Source organism: Trachypithecus francoisi, unplaced genomic scaffold, assembly GCF_009764315.1.
Source record: "Trachypithecus francoisi isolate TF-2019V2 unplaced genomic scaffold, Tfra_2.0 Lachesis_group0, whole genome shotgun sequence".
In the NCBI taxonomy this organism is placed as follows: domain Eukaryota; kingdom Metazoa; phylum Chordata; class Mammalia; order Primates; family Cercopithecidae; genus Trachypithecus; species Trachypithecus francoisi.
The window spans coordinates 175,902,395-175,919,851 of NW_022681453.1; the positions used below are offsets into that span (position 1 = coordinate 175,902,395).

Below are 17,457 nucleotides of genomic sequence, written 5' to 3' on the forward strand. Positions count from 1 at the left end.
AGAAGAGGAACACAGCATAAAAGTTTGGAAAATGTGCAGTCTGACAATGCAATAGAAAAGAAAATCCCATTTTCTGAAGAGAAATTCAAGCCAGCTGCAGAAATTTGCATAAGTAATGAGCCAAATGTTAATCCCCAAAACAATGGGGAAAATTTATTCAGGGCATGTCAGAGACCTTTGCAGCAGTCCCTCCCATCACAGGCCTGAAGGTTTAGGAGGAAAACTCAGTTTCATGGACTGGACCCAGGGTCCCTCTGCTGTGTGTAGTCTAGGGACTTGGTGCCCTGCATCCCAGCCACTTCAGTCATGACTAAAAGGGGCCAGGGTACAGCTCAGGCTGTTGCTTCAGAGGGTGGAAGTCCCAAGCCTTGGCAGCTTCCATGTGGTGTTGAGCCTGCATGTACACAAAAGTAAAGAATTGGGGTTTAGGAACCTCTGCCTAGATTTCAGAGGATGTATGGAAATGCCTGGATGCCCAGGCAGAAGTTTGCTGAAGGGGCGGAGTTCTCATGGAGAACATCTGCTACAGCAATTCAGAAGGGAAATGTGGGGTCAGAGTCCCCACACAGAGTCCCTGCTGGGGCACTGCCTACTGGAGCTGTAAGAAGCAGGCCACTGTCCTCCAGACCCTGGAATGGTAGATCCACTGACAGTGTGCACTGTGTGTCTGGAAAAGCCAAAGACACTCAACATCCACCCGTGAAAGCAGCCAAGAGGAAAGCTGTACCTCGCACAGCCACGGGGTGGAGCTGCCCAAGATCATGGGAACCCATTTATAGCATCAGTGTGACCCAGATGCAAGACATGGAGTCAAAGGAGATCATTTTGGAGCTTTAAGATTTGACTGCCCGGCTAGATTTTGGACTTGCATGGGGACTGTAGCCCCTTTGTTTTGGCCAGTTTCTCCCATCTGGAACAGCTGCATTTATCCAATGCCTGTACCCCATTGTGTCTAGGAAGTAACTGACTTGCTTTTGATTTTACAGGCTCACAGGCAAGGGACTTGCCTTGTCTCAGGTGTTGGACTGTGGACTTCTGAGTTAATGCTGAAATGAGTTAAGACTTTGGGGGACTGTTGTGAAGGTATGACTGGTTTTGAAATGTAAGGACATACGATTTGGAAGGGGTGAAGAGCAAAATGATATGGTTTGACTGTGTCCCCACCCAAATCTCAATCTTGAATTGTAACTCCCATAACTCTCATGTGTCACGGGAGGAACTCAGTGGGGGGTGACTGGATTATGGAGGTGGGTCTTTCCTGCACTGTTCTCATGATAGTGAATGAGTCTCACTTGAGATCTGATGATTTTTAAAATTTTTTTTTGTAAAACCATTGAAAATGCACTTGGTTTCCCTGCACAAGCTCTCTCTTGCCTGCCATAATCCATGTAAGATGTGACTTGCTTCTCCTTGCCTTCCACCATGATTGTGAGGCCTCCTCAACCATGTGGAACTGTAAGTCCATTAAACATCTTTCTTTTGTAAATTGCCCTATCTTGGGTATGTCTTTAGCAGCAGCATGAAAATGGACTAATATGGGTATAGAATAAGCTATATAATGTAAACACAACTTAAGTGTATGGCTCAATGAGATATTACATATCTATGTGCCCTGTAACCATCCTCCACCCAGAGGAATGTGTAGGCTATATTTCCAGTTCTCAAAGGCTCCTTGTGCCCCTTCTCAGGCATTCACTCCCCTATAGTTCCACATCTAAGTAGCAGCTCTTCTGAATTCTATCACTATCAATCTCACCCACTCTTTGAATGATTGCTAGAAACACTCAGAGCTCTGAGATTCCACTGGATTAGACTTCTGGGGAGCCTTCAAACAGTAAACCCCCAGCAGAAGACCTTGTACTGAGACAGGGTCCTTTTAGAGTAAGCAGAAATGGCACTTTGAGGAGGAGATCCTATGTCCTTGTTTTCACACATCTGTGAAGAAATATCTTCTGTATTCTTCAGGAGAAAATAGTAGACAGCAAGGAAAGCCTGCCTTCTCCCACTCCGCCACTCCCTTGTTCCCTCTCCCACAATGTCTACTCTTTCCCTTCAGAGTCCCCCTGTCTCCTGCTGGCCCACGCCACACCTCTCTGCTCCCTTTCTGTGGGCTGCTCTGGGGCACCCAACTTGGCCAATAGCACTCAGCACTCAGCACTACAGTGCACCAACTGCACTGTATCTCCACTTGTCCCAAAGGCCAGGTGCCCCCAGGCAGGACACAAACTGCATGACTGCTCAAGGTGGCCCTGCCAAAAAGCATTGATGCATTGCTGCTCCTGCTTGCATGTGAAAATCCTAGACAGGGCAGCATCTTTCAGTCTTCTCTTTGGAGCTCAAGAAGCATAGGGAAGGTACTCTCTTGTACCTGGTGAGACAAGTGTGTGCACTGTAGATTCCCCCTTATGTAGGGTGCCCTGGGATCTAGAAAATTCTAGAAAGCATGACTCTGGCCACAGATCAAGCTGCATCCCCTAATCCACCTTCCCTCATAATAAAGCTAATGTTTTGTCTCCCTATCTCTGACTTCTGAGTTTATCTCTTTCTGGGTTCAGAACATAGAAGGCAAAGAAAACACTTGTTACATCATTCATCTACAAGTCCAACACTGGGACCAAGAAGTTTCCGGCATCCATGTGGATTTCACCTCACATTTTTGTAAACTTCTAAATTGTGCCTACTTAACACTATTATACTAATCTATAATAGTGTATCAAATAATAAAACATAAATACCTGCTTGAAGAGAGAAAGTATTTTCTTGTATTTCCCTAGGGCTCAAGTCTTCTGATAAATGAAGCTGCTGAATTCGGCCTGCAGCATTTGCACTGGACAGGCTTCCGAAGGAGGAGCGATCAGAAACAAAATTTCTGTCTCTGAAAAAGAAAAGTTAATGCACAGACCATTTATCAATTTCCCTTCACCGTCAGTCCTTTCTATGTCACATTTTAGAAATCTTTGCCTCCCTCAGGTCATGAAGGCATCATTATTGTTTCACTTTCCAATCTACCTAGAATTGATTTTTTGTGTATGGTGTGTGGTAAGAATCTTTTTTTTTTTTTATGGTTACTGAACTGATTTCTTACTATTTATTGAAAAGTGTCCCCTCCCCACTGCTCTACATGGCCACCTTCGTTTTTGAATTTTCTATTTTCCTGGAGTTGATTCACCTGAATACATCTCAGTCTTGATTATTCTCAGTTTTCTTTTTCCATGAACTTTCAATCTTCCTTTTTTTAAGGAAGTTCTCTTCTATCACACCTTGGAAAAGTTTGGCCCTTTTCATTTTACTCTGTACTTCCGGGATCTCAATTACTCACATGTTGAAAACCTGTCTTCTTCTATTGGGCATATCATTCATTTTCTAATTTCTTTTATTCATTGGTCTTTTTCTTCTGCATTATATGTAATTTTTTCCAAGCTTACCCTACATTTTACTATTTGCATTTTTTTTTTCCTGGTGATCTAGCTAATGTGTCGGCTCTGTAGGTGTTCTTCAGTCCTTGCTCTCTCTCCTGTGTGTCGGCTCTGTAGGTGCTGTTCAGTCCTTGCTCTCTCTCCTGTGTGTCGGCTCTGTAGGTGTTCTTCAGTCCTTGCTCTCTCTCCTGTGTGTCGGCTCTGTAGGTGTTATTCAGTCCTTGCTCTCTCTCCTGTGTGTCGGCTCTGTAGGTGTTCTTCAGTCCTTGCTCTCTCTCCTGTGTGTCGGCTCTGTAGGTGCTGTTCAGTCCTTGCTCTCTCTCCTGTGTGTCGGCTCTGTAGGTGTTATTCAGTCCTTGCTCTCTCTCCTGTGTGTCGGCTCTGTAGGTGTTCTTCAGTCCTTGCTCTCTCCTGTGTGTCGGCTCTGTAGGTGTTCTTCAGTCCTTGCTCTCTCTCCTGTGTGTCGGCTCTGTAGGTGCTGTTCAGTCCTTGCTCTCTTCCTGTGTGTCGGCTCTGTAGGTGCTGTTCAGTCCTTGCTCTCTCTCCTGTGTGTCGGCTCTGTAGGTGTTCTTCAGTCCTTGCTCTCTCTCCTGTGTGTCGGCTCTGTAGGTGCTGTTCAGTCCTTGCTCTCTCTCCTGTGTGTCGGCTCTGTAGGTGTTCTTCAGTCCTTGCTCTCTCTCCTGTGTGTCGGCTCTGTAGGTGCTGTTCAGTCCTTGCTCTCTCTCCTGTGTGTCGGCTCTGTAGGTGTTCTTCAGTCCTTGCTCTCTCTCCTGTGTGTCGGCTCTGTAGGTGCTCTTCAGTCCTTGCTCTCTCTCCTGTGTGTCGGCTCTGTAGGTGTTCTTCAGTCCTTGCTCTCTCTCCTGTGTGTCGGCTCTGTAGGTGTTGTCAGTCCTTGCTCTCTCCTGTGTGTCGGCTCTGTAGGTGTTCTTCAGTCCTTGCTCTCTCTCCTGTGTGTCGGCTCTGTAGGTGCTGTCAGTCCTTGCCTCTCTCTGTGTGTCGGCTCTGTAGGTGTTCTTCAGTCCTTGCTCTCTCTCCTGTGTGTCGCTCTGTAGGTGTCTTCAGTCCTTGCTCTCTCTCCTGTGTGTCGGCTCTGTAGGTGTTCTTCAGTCCTTGCTCTCTCTCCTGTGTGTCGGCTCTGTAGGTGCTGTTCAGTCCTTGCTCTCTCCTGTGTGTCGGCTCTGTAGGTGCTGTTCAGTCCTTGCTCTCTCTCCTGTGTGTCGGCTCTGTAGGTGTCTTCAGTCCTTGCTCTCTCTCCTGTGTGTCGGCTCTGTAGGTGTTCTTCAGTCCTTGCTCTCTCTGTGTGTCGGCTCTGTAGGTGCTGTTCAGTCCTTGCTCTCTCTCCTGTGTGTCGGCTCTGTAGGTGCTGTTCAGTCCTTGCTCTCTCTCCTGTGTGTCGGTCTGTAGGTGTTCTTCAGTCCTTGCTCTCTCTCCTGTGTGTCGGCTCTGTAGGTGCTGTTCAGTCCTTGCTCTCTCTCCTGTGTGTCGGCTCTGTAGGTGTTCTTCAGTCCTTGCTCTCTCTCCTGTGTGTCGGTTCTGTAGGTGTTGTTCAGTCCTTGCTCTCTCTCCTGTGTGTCGGCTCTGTAGGTGCGTTCAGTCCTTGCTCTCTCTCCTGTGTGTCGGCTCTGTAGGTGCTCTTCAGTCCTTGCTCTCTCTCCTGTGTGTCGGCTCTGTAGGTGCTCTTCAGTCCTGCTCTCTCTCTGTGTGTCGGCTCTGTAGGTGCTGTTCAGTCCTTGCTCTCTCTCCTGGTGTCGGCTCTGTAGGTGTTCTCAGTCCTGCTCTCTCTCCTGTGTGTCGGCTCTGTAGGTGTTATTCAGTCCTTGCTCTCTCTCCTGTTGTCGGCTCTGTAGGTGTTATTCAGTCCTTGCTCTCTCTCTGTGTGTCGGCTCTGTAGGTGCTGTTCAGTCCTTGCTCTCTCTCTGGTGTTGGCTCTTTGTAGGTGGTTCTTCAGTCCTTGCTCTCTCTCCTGTGTGTCGGCTCTGTAGGTGTTCTTCAGTCCTTGCTCTCTCTCCTGTGTGTCGGCTCTGTAGGTGCTGTTCAGTCCTTGCTCTCTCCTGTGTGTCGGCTCTGTAGGTGTTCTTCAGTCCTGCTCTCTCTCCCGTGTGTCGTCTCTGTAGGGTTGTTCAGTCCTTGCTCTCTCCTGTGTGCGGCTCTGTAGGTGTTCTTCAGTCCTTGCTCTCTCTCCTGGTGTCGGCTCTGTAGGTGCTGTTCAGTCCTTGCTCTCTCTCCTGTGTGTCGGTCTGTAGGTGTGCGCAGTCCTTGTCTCTTCCTGGTGCGTGTGCTGTAGGTGTTCTTCAGTCCTTGCTCTCTCTCCTGTGTGTCGGCTCTGTAGGTGCTGTTCAGTCCTTGCTCTCTCTCCTGTGTGTCGGCTCTGTAGGTGTTCTTCAGTCTTGCTCTCTCTCCTGTGTCGGGTCTGTAGGTGTTGTTCAGTCCTTGCTCTCTTCCTGTGTGTCGGCTCTGTAGGTGCTGTTCAGTCCTTGCTCTCTCTCCTGGTGTGTCGGCTCTGTAGGTGTTCTTCAGTCTTGCTCTCTCTCCTGTGTGTCGGCTCTGTAGGTGCTTTCAGTCCTTGCTCTTCTCCTGTGTGTCGGCTCTGTAGGTGCTGTTCAGTCCTTGCTCTCCTCCTGTGTGTCGGCTCTGTAGGGTTCTTCAGTCCTTGCTCTCTCTCCTGTGTGTCGGCTCTGTAGGGTTCTTCAGTCCTTGCTCTCTTCCTGTGTGTCGGCTCTGTAGGTGTTCTTCAGTCCTTGCTCTCTCTCCTGTGTGTCGGCTCTGTAGGTGCTGTTCAGTCCTTGCTCTCTCTCCTGTGTGTCGGCTCTGTAGGTGCTGTTCAGTCCTGCTCTCTCTCCTGTGTGTCGGCTCTGTAGGTGTTCTTCAGTCCTTGCTCTCTCTCTGTGTGTCGGCTCTGTAGGTGTTGTCAGTCCTTGCTCTCTCTGTGTGTCGGCTCTGTAGGTGCGGTCAGTCCTTGCTCTCTATCTGTGTGTGGTCGGTCTGTGTGCTGTTCAGTCCTTGCTCTCTCTCCTGTGTGTCGGTTCTGTAGGTGTTGTTCAGTCCTTGCTCTCTTCCTGTGTGTCGGCTCTGTAGGTGCTGTTCAGTCCTTGCTCTCTCTCCTGTGTGTCGGCTCTGTAGGTGTTCTTCAGTCCTTGCTCTCTCTCCTGTGTGTCGGCTCTGTAGGTGCTCTTCAGTCCTTGCTCTCTCTCCTGTGTGTCGCTCTGTAGGTGCTGTTCAGTCCTTGCTCTCTCTCCTGTGTGTCGGCTCTGTAGGTGTTCTTCAGTCCTTGCTCTCTCTCCTGTGTGTCGGCTCTGTAGGTGTTCTTCAGTCCTTGCTCTCTCTCCTGTGTGTCGGCTCTGTAGGTGTTCTTCAGTCCTTGCTCTCTCTCCTGTGTGTCGGCTCTGTAGGTGCTGTTCAGTCCTTGCTCTCTCTCCTGTGTGTCGGCTCTGTAGGTGCTGTTCAGTCCTTGCTCTCTCTCCTGTGTGTCGGCTCTGTAGGTGTTCTTCAGTCCTTGCTCTCTCTCCTGTGTGTCGGCTCTGTAGGTGCTGTTCAGTCCTTGCTCTCTCTCCTGTGTGTCGGCTCTGTAGGTGTTGTTCAGTCCTTGCTCTCTCTTCTGTGTGTCGGCTCTGTAGGTGTTATTCAGTCCTTGCTCTCTCTCTCTGTGTGTCGGCTCTGTAGGTGCTGTTCAGTCCTTGCTCTCTCTCCTGTGTGTCGGCTCTGTAGGTGTTTCAGTCCTTGCTCTCTCTCCTGTGTGTCGGCTCTGTAGGTGTTCTTCAGTCCTTGCTCTCTCTCCTGTGTGTCGGCTCTGTAGGGTGTTCAGTCCTTGCTCTCTCTCCTGTGTGTCGGCTCTGTAGGTGCTGTTCAGTCCTTGCTCTCTCTCCTGTGTGTCGGCTCTGTAGGTGCTGTTCAGTCCTTGCTCTCTCTCCTGTGTGTCGGCTCTGTAGGTGTTCTTCAGTCCTTGCTCTCTCTCCTGTGTGTCGGCTCTGTAGGTGCTGTTCAGTCCTTGCTCTCTCTCCTGTGTGTCGGCTCTGTAGGTGTTGTTCAGTCCTTGCTCTCTCTTCTGTGTGTCGGCTCTGTAGGTGTTATTCAGTCCTTGCTCTCTCTTCTGTGTGTCGGCTCTGTAGGTGCTGTTCAGTCCTTGCTCTCTCTCCTGTGTGTCGGCTCTGTAGGTGTTCTTCAGTCCTTGCTCTCTCCTGTGTGTCGGCTCTGTAGGTGTTCTTCAGTCCTGCTCTCTCTCCTGTGTGTCGGCTCTGTAGGTGCTGTTCAGTCCTTGCTCTCTCCTGTGTGTCGGCTCTGTAGGTGTCTTCAGTCCTTGCTCTCTCTCCTGTGTGTCGGCTCTGTAGGTGCTGTTCAGTCCTTGCTCTCTCTCCTGTGTGTCGGCTCTGTAGGTGCTGTTCAGTCCTTGCTCTCTCTCCTGTGTGTCGGCTCTGTAGGTGCTGTTCAGTCCTTGCTCTCTCTCCTGTGTGTCGGCTCTGTAGGTGCTGTTCAGTCCTTGCTCTCTCCCGGCCCTGCAATCTTCTCCCCTTTCTGTGTCCAAAATTTGTTTCATCTTTAACCTCATTTCATAAATTCATGCTCTGCTTAATGTCCTTGATGAAATAAAGCATTCACTTTTCTGTTTACTCAGTGCACTTTCTTCCATAACAGATTCTTCATCTGTCTTTTGCCTGCTTTGTTCCCTTTTGTTTTACATAGTTACCATTTTTTCCATGTATTTATTTTTTATAGCAGCAACTCCACCTGGATTTCTCCATGCCTAAATGTAACATGGATGGAGTTTCCTTGACTTCCCTCTCATGTCATCTGGGTCCACTAGTGTCCTCCCTGTAATGAGCATGGGGAAGGTAATGGAGCTGAGCCTAGGGACATCACAGGTGGCGATCTTATCTGTCAACATTATTATCTTAAAACTCAAATTGTAGGGATCTCTTCACCTGAACAAGAGAGCCCTTTGGGAGCTGACTTTGAGTGTGGGATGGCAGGTGAACAGGCATGAGAAAGTTTCCCGGAAACTGCCCTGACAACAGTGGTGTTCATACTCAAGCCACAAGACAGCCTGGCAACCTCTACCCCTAGTGCCAGCTGCAGTCAGCCCAGGGGCAGGAACAAGCTCTGAAAGGAAACTGTTTATCCAGCTGGGGTAATAAATTCTCTCAGAGCACCAGCACATATTTAACATAGAATAAGAGTTAAAATATGTCCTTATCCCAGGGAAAAGTTTGCTAACATTGCACCATCAAAATGGACTGGAAAATGATTCTTTAGATGTGAAAGACCTCTTTTTTTACCAAGGATAGTTATGACTTGAGCAAAAGAGAAAAGCTATATTCAATTCTATACAAGAAAAAGGCAGGTTTTGTCTTTGAAATTCTGCTTAACTATTATAGAATTTCATTTTATTCTTAAGAAAATAGCTGTTCTCCAAGAGGGCAACTACACCTATTGCAATAGGTATGTTGTCCAATAATAAACAATAACCACCACCATGATCATCATTACCATCATCATCCTATAAACCTAAGTAAAAAACCTTTGGCAATTGTAATTATTTTGACCAAGGGGCTGGCTTATTATGTCACAGCACTAATGAATGATTTATAATTTATACTATAAAGTATTGATATTTTTATGTCACATTCATAAAGCAAGTAGATTGCCAACAGTCTATAAATTTTTTCCTTTGTTTAGGTAATGACAGATATTGTTAACAAAGCGACTGTTCATGTCTCTACAGTCTGTTCTTATGCTTCTGAATGTTCCCTCAGAGAAAATGAAGTTGGTAACACACAGTTCTGCAATATCCCTAGAAGCGTAACAAGTACAAAGTCATAACAATATTGATTTGATGATATCTAGTTATATGAAAATTGATAAGTCCCTCTGCTTGTATTAAAATGAGCTTTATTTATGTACTGCAGATCATAAACATGATCCAGTTCAAACAGGCACACTTTTTTTAACTTTGATTCAGCACCCATAGAACTGAATTATACTTTATAACAATATTAGGTAATAGAATCTTCCCATGGATGGTACCACAAGATATTATTATTCAATACTTCAATATATTTAATTCAGAAAATATAGAAGTTAGATTGCAACATACTTCTAGAGAATTTCAACTGGAAACTAAACTATCCATTCTCTATGCTCCTGACTTATAATGTCACTGGAATTCTACTTTTAAAAGAGAGATGATGCCCAACTTAGAGGACCATAATGAAGATCAGAGAGAAAAGCAGAGAACTGGACTAGGGTTAGTAACATGGCAACCACTTGATTAATGATATCATCTTTGAAAAATAAGGAGTATACACCTGCTCCTTTCATATAGGCTTTGTTTTCTCTTGATAATAATATATGTGCACACACAAACATTTTAGGAAAATATTAGTAATCATTATACTTGGAATGACAAAATGCATACACTAATTCAAGGAAAAGGTGACAAGACAAAGGTTTTCTTTAGGTTACTGGATTTCCATTCAGCCTTCACTATATTTGCAGATTGATGGCCTTCGACATTCCCAGCACTGTACTGGAGGTTGGTGATGCAAAGATAAATATATCTGGGTCCTCAAGGAATTTAAAAGATGAATGCCCCTGACATGGATGTAGAACATGCTTGTGACAAGTATAGATGACTGCGGAAGGCATGAATTACCAAAGAAACCCCAAAGCAGAAGGGAACGAGGTGAGCACACACCAATCTGCCATCTCGTCACAGAGTTCCCAGACTTCAACAAATAGGACAAAGTAGGCCAAAGCCCACTCTGACTCACCCTCGTAAAATATGAAGAAGCTGTTTGATGCCTCCCCAAATGCGAATTTCCACGCTGGTCTCAGGGTCCTCACAAACCTGTACCAGAATCCAGACAACGCTCCAGAGCAGCTTCAGGTGGTCGGAGTGGAGCAGACTAAGGAGGACAGGTATCCCCTCGTAGAGCTTCACCTGCTCTTTCACCTGGGGCTCTGCACAAAGTAGGCGCAGCAGCTCCGCTGTTAGTCTGAAAGGGGTGGGGAGGGTGGGGGTGAGAATCACAGTATCATGAGTTGATGACTTTACATTAAGACTAAAGTTATCATCAGTGCATGAAATATAACCCTAACATTTTGTAAGTCACGGGTCAACGTGCATTTTCTGTTAGGAGCCCGATCAAAATCAAACACTTTTAGCTTTACTAACCGTACAATCTCTGTCACAAGAACTCAGCTATGCTGATAGCATGAAAGCAGCCATAGACAACATATAAAAATAAATTAGCATCCCTATGTTACAATAAATCTTTATTTACAAAAATAAGCAGTGGAATAAACTTAGCCTGTAGGTCATAGTTTGCAGACCACTGTTCTAAATTATAGGCTCGTTGCATCATCATTGGTCTGGTTAAAAACCTACTGACCAGCATTGGCAGGGCGTGGTGGTGTGTGCCTGTAATCACAGCCACTTGGGAGGCTGAGGCAGGAGAACTGCTCGAACCCAGGAGGCAGAGGTTGCAGTGCGCCAAGGTCACTTGCGACTGCACTCCAGCCTCGGTGACAGAGCGAGACTCTATTTCAAAAACAAAAACTACTGACCAGCAAATAGGTATCAAGGACAAACAATGAGATCTGCATTGTGTTAAGACAAAAAAAAAAAAAATTAAAAGCCTTATTCTAGTCTTCAGAAACTTACTGTGTAATTGCAAAATAAGACATTGATAGAAAATGCCAAAAACACGACAATGCAGGGGAGTTAAGGGCAAAGCACTCAGTTACTATATACTCAGTGTAAAGTGCATTAAATTGATGGTAAAGACACAAGGTTCAGCTGTGCCGTGAAAAATTATGATGATAAATGTTTTATAGAATCATCCTTAGTCCTTTAGTCTCATACTTAAACACTCTCATCCTGGATAGTGTCATCCACTCCCATGATTTCAAACACTCTTTCTACCTTGCCATCATGATCTCAGCCCAGGCATTGCTCCTAACCTCCAGAAGTTTTAGCCACATGGATGATCCACAAGTACTCACCACACTCCCCCTAAACTCAAAGTCATTAGCCTCCTCCCCAGGTCTATTCTTCACCTTATATCCCCAATCTTGACTCATAGCACCACAATATTTTCAGTTTTCCAAGCCACAAGACTGGGAGGCATCAAGACACATATTCCTCTTTTCACACTCCTCCACAGTCAGTCAAGAGCTCTTAGTGTTTTCTATTTCCTGGGTAACTTCTGGGATGCTCTTGAACATCAGGCAGCTAGCTAACCCCCCTACTCCTTCCCTGCTTGTAATCCTTGGTCATGCTCAAGATATAAACCCTTCTTTCATCTACCTTTCCAATATTCTCATTCCCATACTGGTTTCTCATTCCTTTCCTCTGAACTGATTATCTATGGCTCCTCTCGCTCCCAAATTTTGTGCTCTGACATTAATAATAAATGTTCCTTGATAAATAGTATTCTTTACCTTCACAAAGTTTCTACACCAAACATCATCTCCTTGTTGTAAGTGGATCTCAGTGTGTGGATATAAACAAACACCCCCCACCTCACTCCCACATACACTGCTATCAAAGTGATCCTTCAAAAAACAAATTTGATCATGCTTAAAGTTTTTCCATGAGTCCCCATAATGTTCATGATAAAATTCACATTGTTATTTATCAGAGACCAGCATGACCTGGATAAAGGTGTCTTGTTGCCTTATCTATAAAATATGGGGAAAATAGGGTTAGTGTGCAGATCACATGAGTTAATATGTAAGGTGCTTAGAGCAGGTCTTGCCATAAATAGAACACTGATCAAAGTTAGCTACATTTTAAGTTTATCATTAACTATCTGCTCTAGTTCTCTGGCACTTTCGTTCTTGTGCTCCTGCTGTGCCCAACCATCACATTCCTCTAACACACCCAATTTCATGCTTCCATGTCCAAGCACATTCTGTTTTTACTTTGTCTCTCTCTCTCTCTCTCGCTAGATATCTTCTCTTTCCTCCAGGAAACTTTGCATGACTCCACATTCTAATTGGGAAGTGTCTGCTCCATGCTCCCAGAGTACCCTGTGCATCTGTCTACTGTATCAGTTATAGCACTGTCTGACCCTCTCCTACGTTACATATTTATAACTCATTCATCTTTGGTTTTCAACACCTGGTACCAAGCTTAGAACCTTGTTTGTTCAGATAACCAAGTCTATAAGTATTACCTATATATTTAATGCTCTTTTACAAGAGTTTTGAAGAAGAATATAGAAGGATTTACTATGAGTTAAGTGTCAGGGCTTCATTGCTTGAGATTTCTTTTTATCTCTTTTGCCTCTTTAGAAAATCACTCAACTAAATATCAAATGATGTAGATTGCAAGTCTGTTTAAGCACAATCTAATAACTATCTGGATAGTTATTAGAACAATATGCAGTTCAAGTAAAAATGAATCCATTTGACTCTAGATTTTGAGTTATTAGAGCAGGTGATCACAAAACAAGTCAGTTGCTATCTGATTTTACTTGCCTTAATGCAAATGGATCTTAGCAATCTAGTCATTTATTGTAATACACAATTTGAAATTACTAAAAATAGACCCACCTCAGAGTTTCTTTCCCTAAAAAGGCAGGATATAAATAAATGCAATAAACAAAACTAATATTAAAGATGATATCACAAAAATTTATTTCATCAGCTTCTATGCCCAGATCTAGAAGTAATGCAGGACTAAAGATAAATGGATATACTTCTTTGCTCTATTCTCTTTATATAAACTTAAACAGAAAATAAATGCTAAGCTGACTCATTATATTCAGTTACAATGTAAATAACATGACGTAATAAAAATAATAACAAGTGTTTCTGTCAAATAAAGGAGCTGCATTGTCTTTTTCTCCTGTTAGCAATCCTACCTTTTAGAAAGCAAGTCGTATTCTTGTAAAATCATCAACAGATTCTCTACAATGTTGAGTTCACTTATCTTCTCCCTACATTCTGGACTGTAAATTGAAAACTATTAGCAATTACTAAAAGCATATTTTGCTACCTCCATGTATTAGTCCTTTTTCATACTGGTATAAAGAACTGCCCAAGACTGGGTGATTTATAAAGGAAAAAGGTTTAATTGACTCACAGTTCAGCATGGCTGGGGAGGCCTCAGGGAACATAAACAGTCATGGTGGAAGATAAAGAGTAAGCAAGGCACCTTCTTCACAAAGCAGCAGGAAGGATAAGTGCCGAGCGAAGGGGGAAGAGCTCCTTATAAAATCATCAGATCTCATGAGAACTCACTCACTATCACAAGAACAGCATGGAGGAAATGGCCCCATGATTCAATTAGTTCCACCTGGTCTCTCCCTTGACATGAGGGAATTATGGGGATTATAGGGATTACAATACAAGATGAGATTTGGGTGGGGACACAAAGGCTAACCATATAAATTCGCTATATTTCTATTATATTTATATTCACTCCAATATTATCTTGGGAAAAGAGATCAAAAAACAAAAAGAATCACATGTTATTCACAGAAAAGCAATGGCCCACTTATTGTCATAAAAACATTTAAAATAATCATGACATTTATAAGGAGAAAGGTCTTCTTGAAAATTTTTCAAAGTCCACAAATGTTTGAAAATGTTCTGTATGTTAAAATTCTTAGGTAAGAATGAATTAAGAAGGTCAAAAAGATTCAACCGCCAAAGAAAGATTATGGTGATTTTGAAATTAGAAGTAACTGAGGGTTAGATGAAAAGACTACGTAAACATTTCCAGTCAGGAAATAAAAAGAAAATTTTAAACTATGATTTGCCTTTCCAGTTTAAATTTTTAAATAATGCTTTCTATCCAGGATTCTCTTCAACATGTTATTTGACACTTATGTATCAGGAAATTTTATTTAGTAGTTGACAAAGTAACTGATTATTTTGCATCCTTCCCATCTAAATTGCAATAGTAGCAGAACTGGAAAGTATAGCAGAATACACTACTTACCTTTCTGCTAAACTAGCCAGAGCCAGAAGGGAACCCAAGAGAACATTAGTATCTCGGGCACCAAGTAAATTTACTAATGTCTGAAAAATGAAGTAAAATAAAGTTTAATTATATAAGTACTACAAGCTTCTTTTTTCAACATTAACATTAATTTATTTTCCATTACCAGCCACTTGAATGGCAAAATGTTTCCCTCTCAAGATCATACAGGCTTAACCTTTTTGTTTTGTTTTGTTTTCTTTTGTTTGCTTAGTAGTTTATAATGTATGTGCATATACAATTAAACACAAACTGTATATATAATGTTAAAGCTGCTCTCTGTTATGTTTTTTTCTTAACGTCATCTACCGAAACTTTTTCATGGCATTAAATATATCTTTATAAACACTTTTTGTCAATATAATTAAGTTGTTTATTTTATTATGGCTTTAATCATAGAATAGTGAAAAAATATTATGGCCTCTCAAGCCTTGTGCAGTTTGTTTTTTATTTTTTGCAGTCAATATAAAAGTTTATTCTTAAAAAGTGTTTTATTAAGTATTCAAAATATCCAGTTCTTTACAGATGGCAGGAGTCCATCTCTCCTTACTTTGGAACTCTTGAGAGTAACCTCTTGTAGCCATTCCTTGCCCAGGACAGGAAGCAAAAGGCATCAAGCTACATGACCAGCCTGGTTCTCATACTTCCCTCTATTTACATGTGCCCAAGTATTCTCTGCCCCTTCTGATCCCACCCTGGGGAGAACCGGGACGATTAATGGCATAAATTACAACAGTGGTAGTGATCAGCCATTGAGAACTCACTTTGAGCTAGGCACTGTGCTAGTCACTTTCCAAATTATGAAACTATTTTTCAACAAAATATTGAAACTTTCATTCTTTTGCCAAACTAAAGAAGATATGAATACTATCAAGCATTCCATTTGCCTCTCAGATTTCTAATTGATGTTGAAGGTGCACCATTGATGCTCCCAAGCATCATCCTAAATAATATGACTTAGCTGGAAATCTGTATTTTGCCAGTGGCTTTCCCTGAATTCTCGTTAAGGCAAATTTTCTTACTTGGAAAATGCTCTACATTTTCAGAATGCAGAGTGCCCCTGAAAAGTACCTCCCAAAATGTCCCAGGTCAGAGCTGCAACCTGTGCAACGACTGCTAAGATAATTTTTATGTTTCCAGTATATGGATTTTTTGCCTTTATGATTTCATTTTATCTTAATAAAGTTACCATTATGTTTGTTCGTCTGATCCCTTCCTCTTTTTCTTCTCTCTTTTATCTCTGTCTTCTAATGTTTCCCAAACTTCAATCCATTACATATCGTTTTCACAATTTTTGCCATATTCAATTAACACCTTTAATGTTAGCTCAAAACAATTTTCCAATTGTAAGCAATGATATCTGTGAAATACATGACTATGGAAACAAAAAACATTGACCCGTGTATCACCTAGAATCATCCTCTAGACCAAGAGTGGCATGTGTTAACACATTTTAGGCAACTTTGCTCCCATATACACTAGAAAGTGGCTTCCTGGGATATGAAACTCAACAGGTTACTGAAACTTGGCTCCACATGGTTACAATCTAAACAGTTTTGCTAAAATATAGTCTGTTTTGACCTACAGTGGCAATCACATATGGTTCAAACTAATATAGCCCCACATGCCATATGGAATTTATATGTATACATATGCACAATTTTATTTTTGTTGACTTATTTATAAACACACACCTAGGGTGAGTTTATACATAGCCAGGGATTATCAAGTAATATTTAAGCAATAAACCTAGTTGGTATTACATGGCACAGAAAAAAAGGAAAGGAGTTCCAGAAAACGTGTATTTATTATATCTCTATTAACTTGAAACGCTGGCAAAGAATATAAAAGGGTTGACAAAGATTCACAATTTTAGGCCAGGCTGCCAGGTTTCTGGATTCTAATTACACATGACTTAACTGCAAAGGCTCTGAACTTCCCAAATGTGAACGATTGCCATAGGGAGCTGAACCATTAACTCTTTCGGGGGCCACTCACCTTGTGGGCTCCACTTGTGGTGACCCATTCTCTTTGATCTTTGGTGGCAGCAAGTTTTTGAAAGATATCTATAAAGGAAAGAAAGAGCGCAAAGAGGCATCCGGAGATTAAAGGGGGAGTGCTCCCGGGAGCACAGATCTGCAGTGCATATGGGTAGGGAGAGAAAGGGCAAAGGGAACACAGACAACACGAAAGGAACAACAGATGCAGGAGCAGCATGGCTACCTTTTTACCGCAAGAATTACTCCTCAAGCTCCACTGTTATTTATTTTATAATGTTATTCTAATAATGAAATATAAAAATACCAAAAAAGGCAAACCTCTCTTTCCACTTAAATTTGAACAAGTTTCTTAACATTACCAGTTCAAAGTGAGGCCTGTTCTTCAAAGGTCCTCTCTGCAAAGATTTCAACTTATAAAGAAGAGAGGGAAGGCCAGCAAATGAGAGGAACCTGCTAGTTTCCTCAGCTGAGGAAAACAGTTATCCTCCAAGAGAATTCCTGGTGCCCAGGGCTTGCCATAAACTCTTCTCTCCCCGAATCTGAGAATCACTGTGCTGCCCCACAGGAAGATATGGAGAGCCAGTCGATTCACACAAAGAAAACGGACTGGCCTCCCACACGGCAGGACATCTGTGGCTCATCAAAGCTGGAGTGCAGGACAGCAGGGCTGGGAAGAGCCTCCATCGGGAGAAGATTGAGTGACTAAGGAATACCTCACACTCACAGCCCAACGCTTTCACATTCACAGCATCAGATAAGGTTTGTTGTTGTTATTTTTTTTTTCATGCTCTGGATGCTTCAGATTCTATGAGGTAGGTATCATGATAAACCCAATTTTATAGAAAAAAAACAACTGGATAGTCTCTGACATTTTAACAGAAATAAAAAGAGGCAAAAATATGTTTTACCAAAATTTGCTTTTATGGAAGCCTCTCCTGCATTAAATAAATTGTCCTTTTCAACGTAAGGGTTGTAATCTGAACATCTTCCTTCTGGCTGTATGTTGCCACTAAATATAACAATTGGCCAGGATGCTCAGCACCTGAGCTGCGTGTGG

General features: G+C 43.1%; 1 protein-coding gene across 12 annotated transcripts in view; it reads right to left on the reverse strand.

Moving 5' to 3' along the window:
• Positions 1-17,457, reverse strand: part of NEK10 (NIMA related kinase 10) — a 273,507-nt gene that overhangs the window by 210,032 nt on the left and 46,018 nt on the right. For all 12 annotated transcript variants that reach the window (XM_033212845.1, XM_033212839.1, XM_033212837.1 and 9 more), the window contains exons 9-13: positions 16,399-16,466; positions 14,362-14,441; positions 13,280-13,366; positions 10,181-10,405; positions 2,736-2,875 (exon numbers count right to left, since the gene is read on the reverse strand). In XM_033212845.1, the coding sequence (XP_033068736.1) occupies positions 2,736-2,875; positions 10,181-10,405; positions 13,280-13,366; positions 14,362-14,441; positions 16,399-16,466 (600 nt within the window). The remainder of the gene's footprint in view (positions 1-2,735; positions 2,876-10,180; positions 10,406-13,279; positions 13,367-14,361; positions 14,442-16,398; positions 16,467-17,457) is intronic.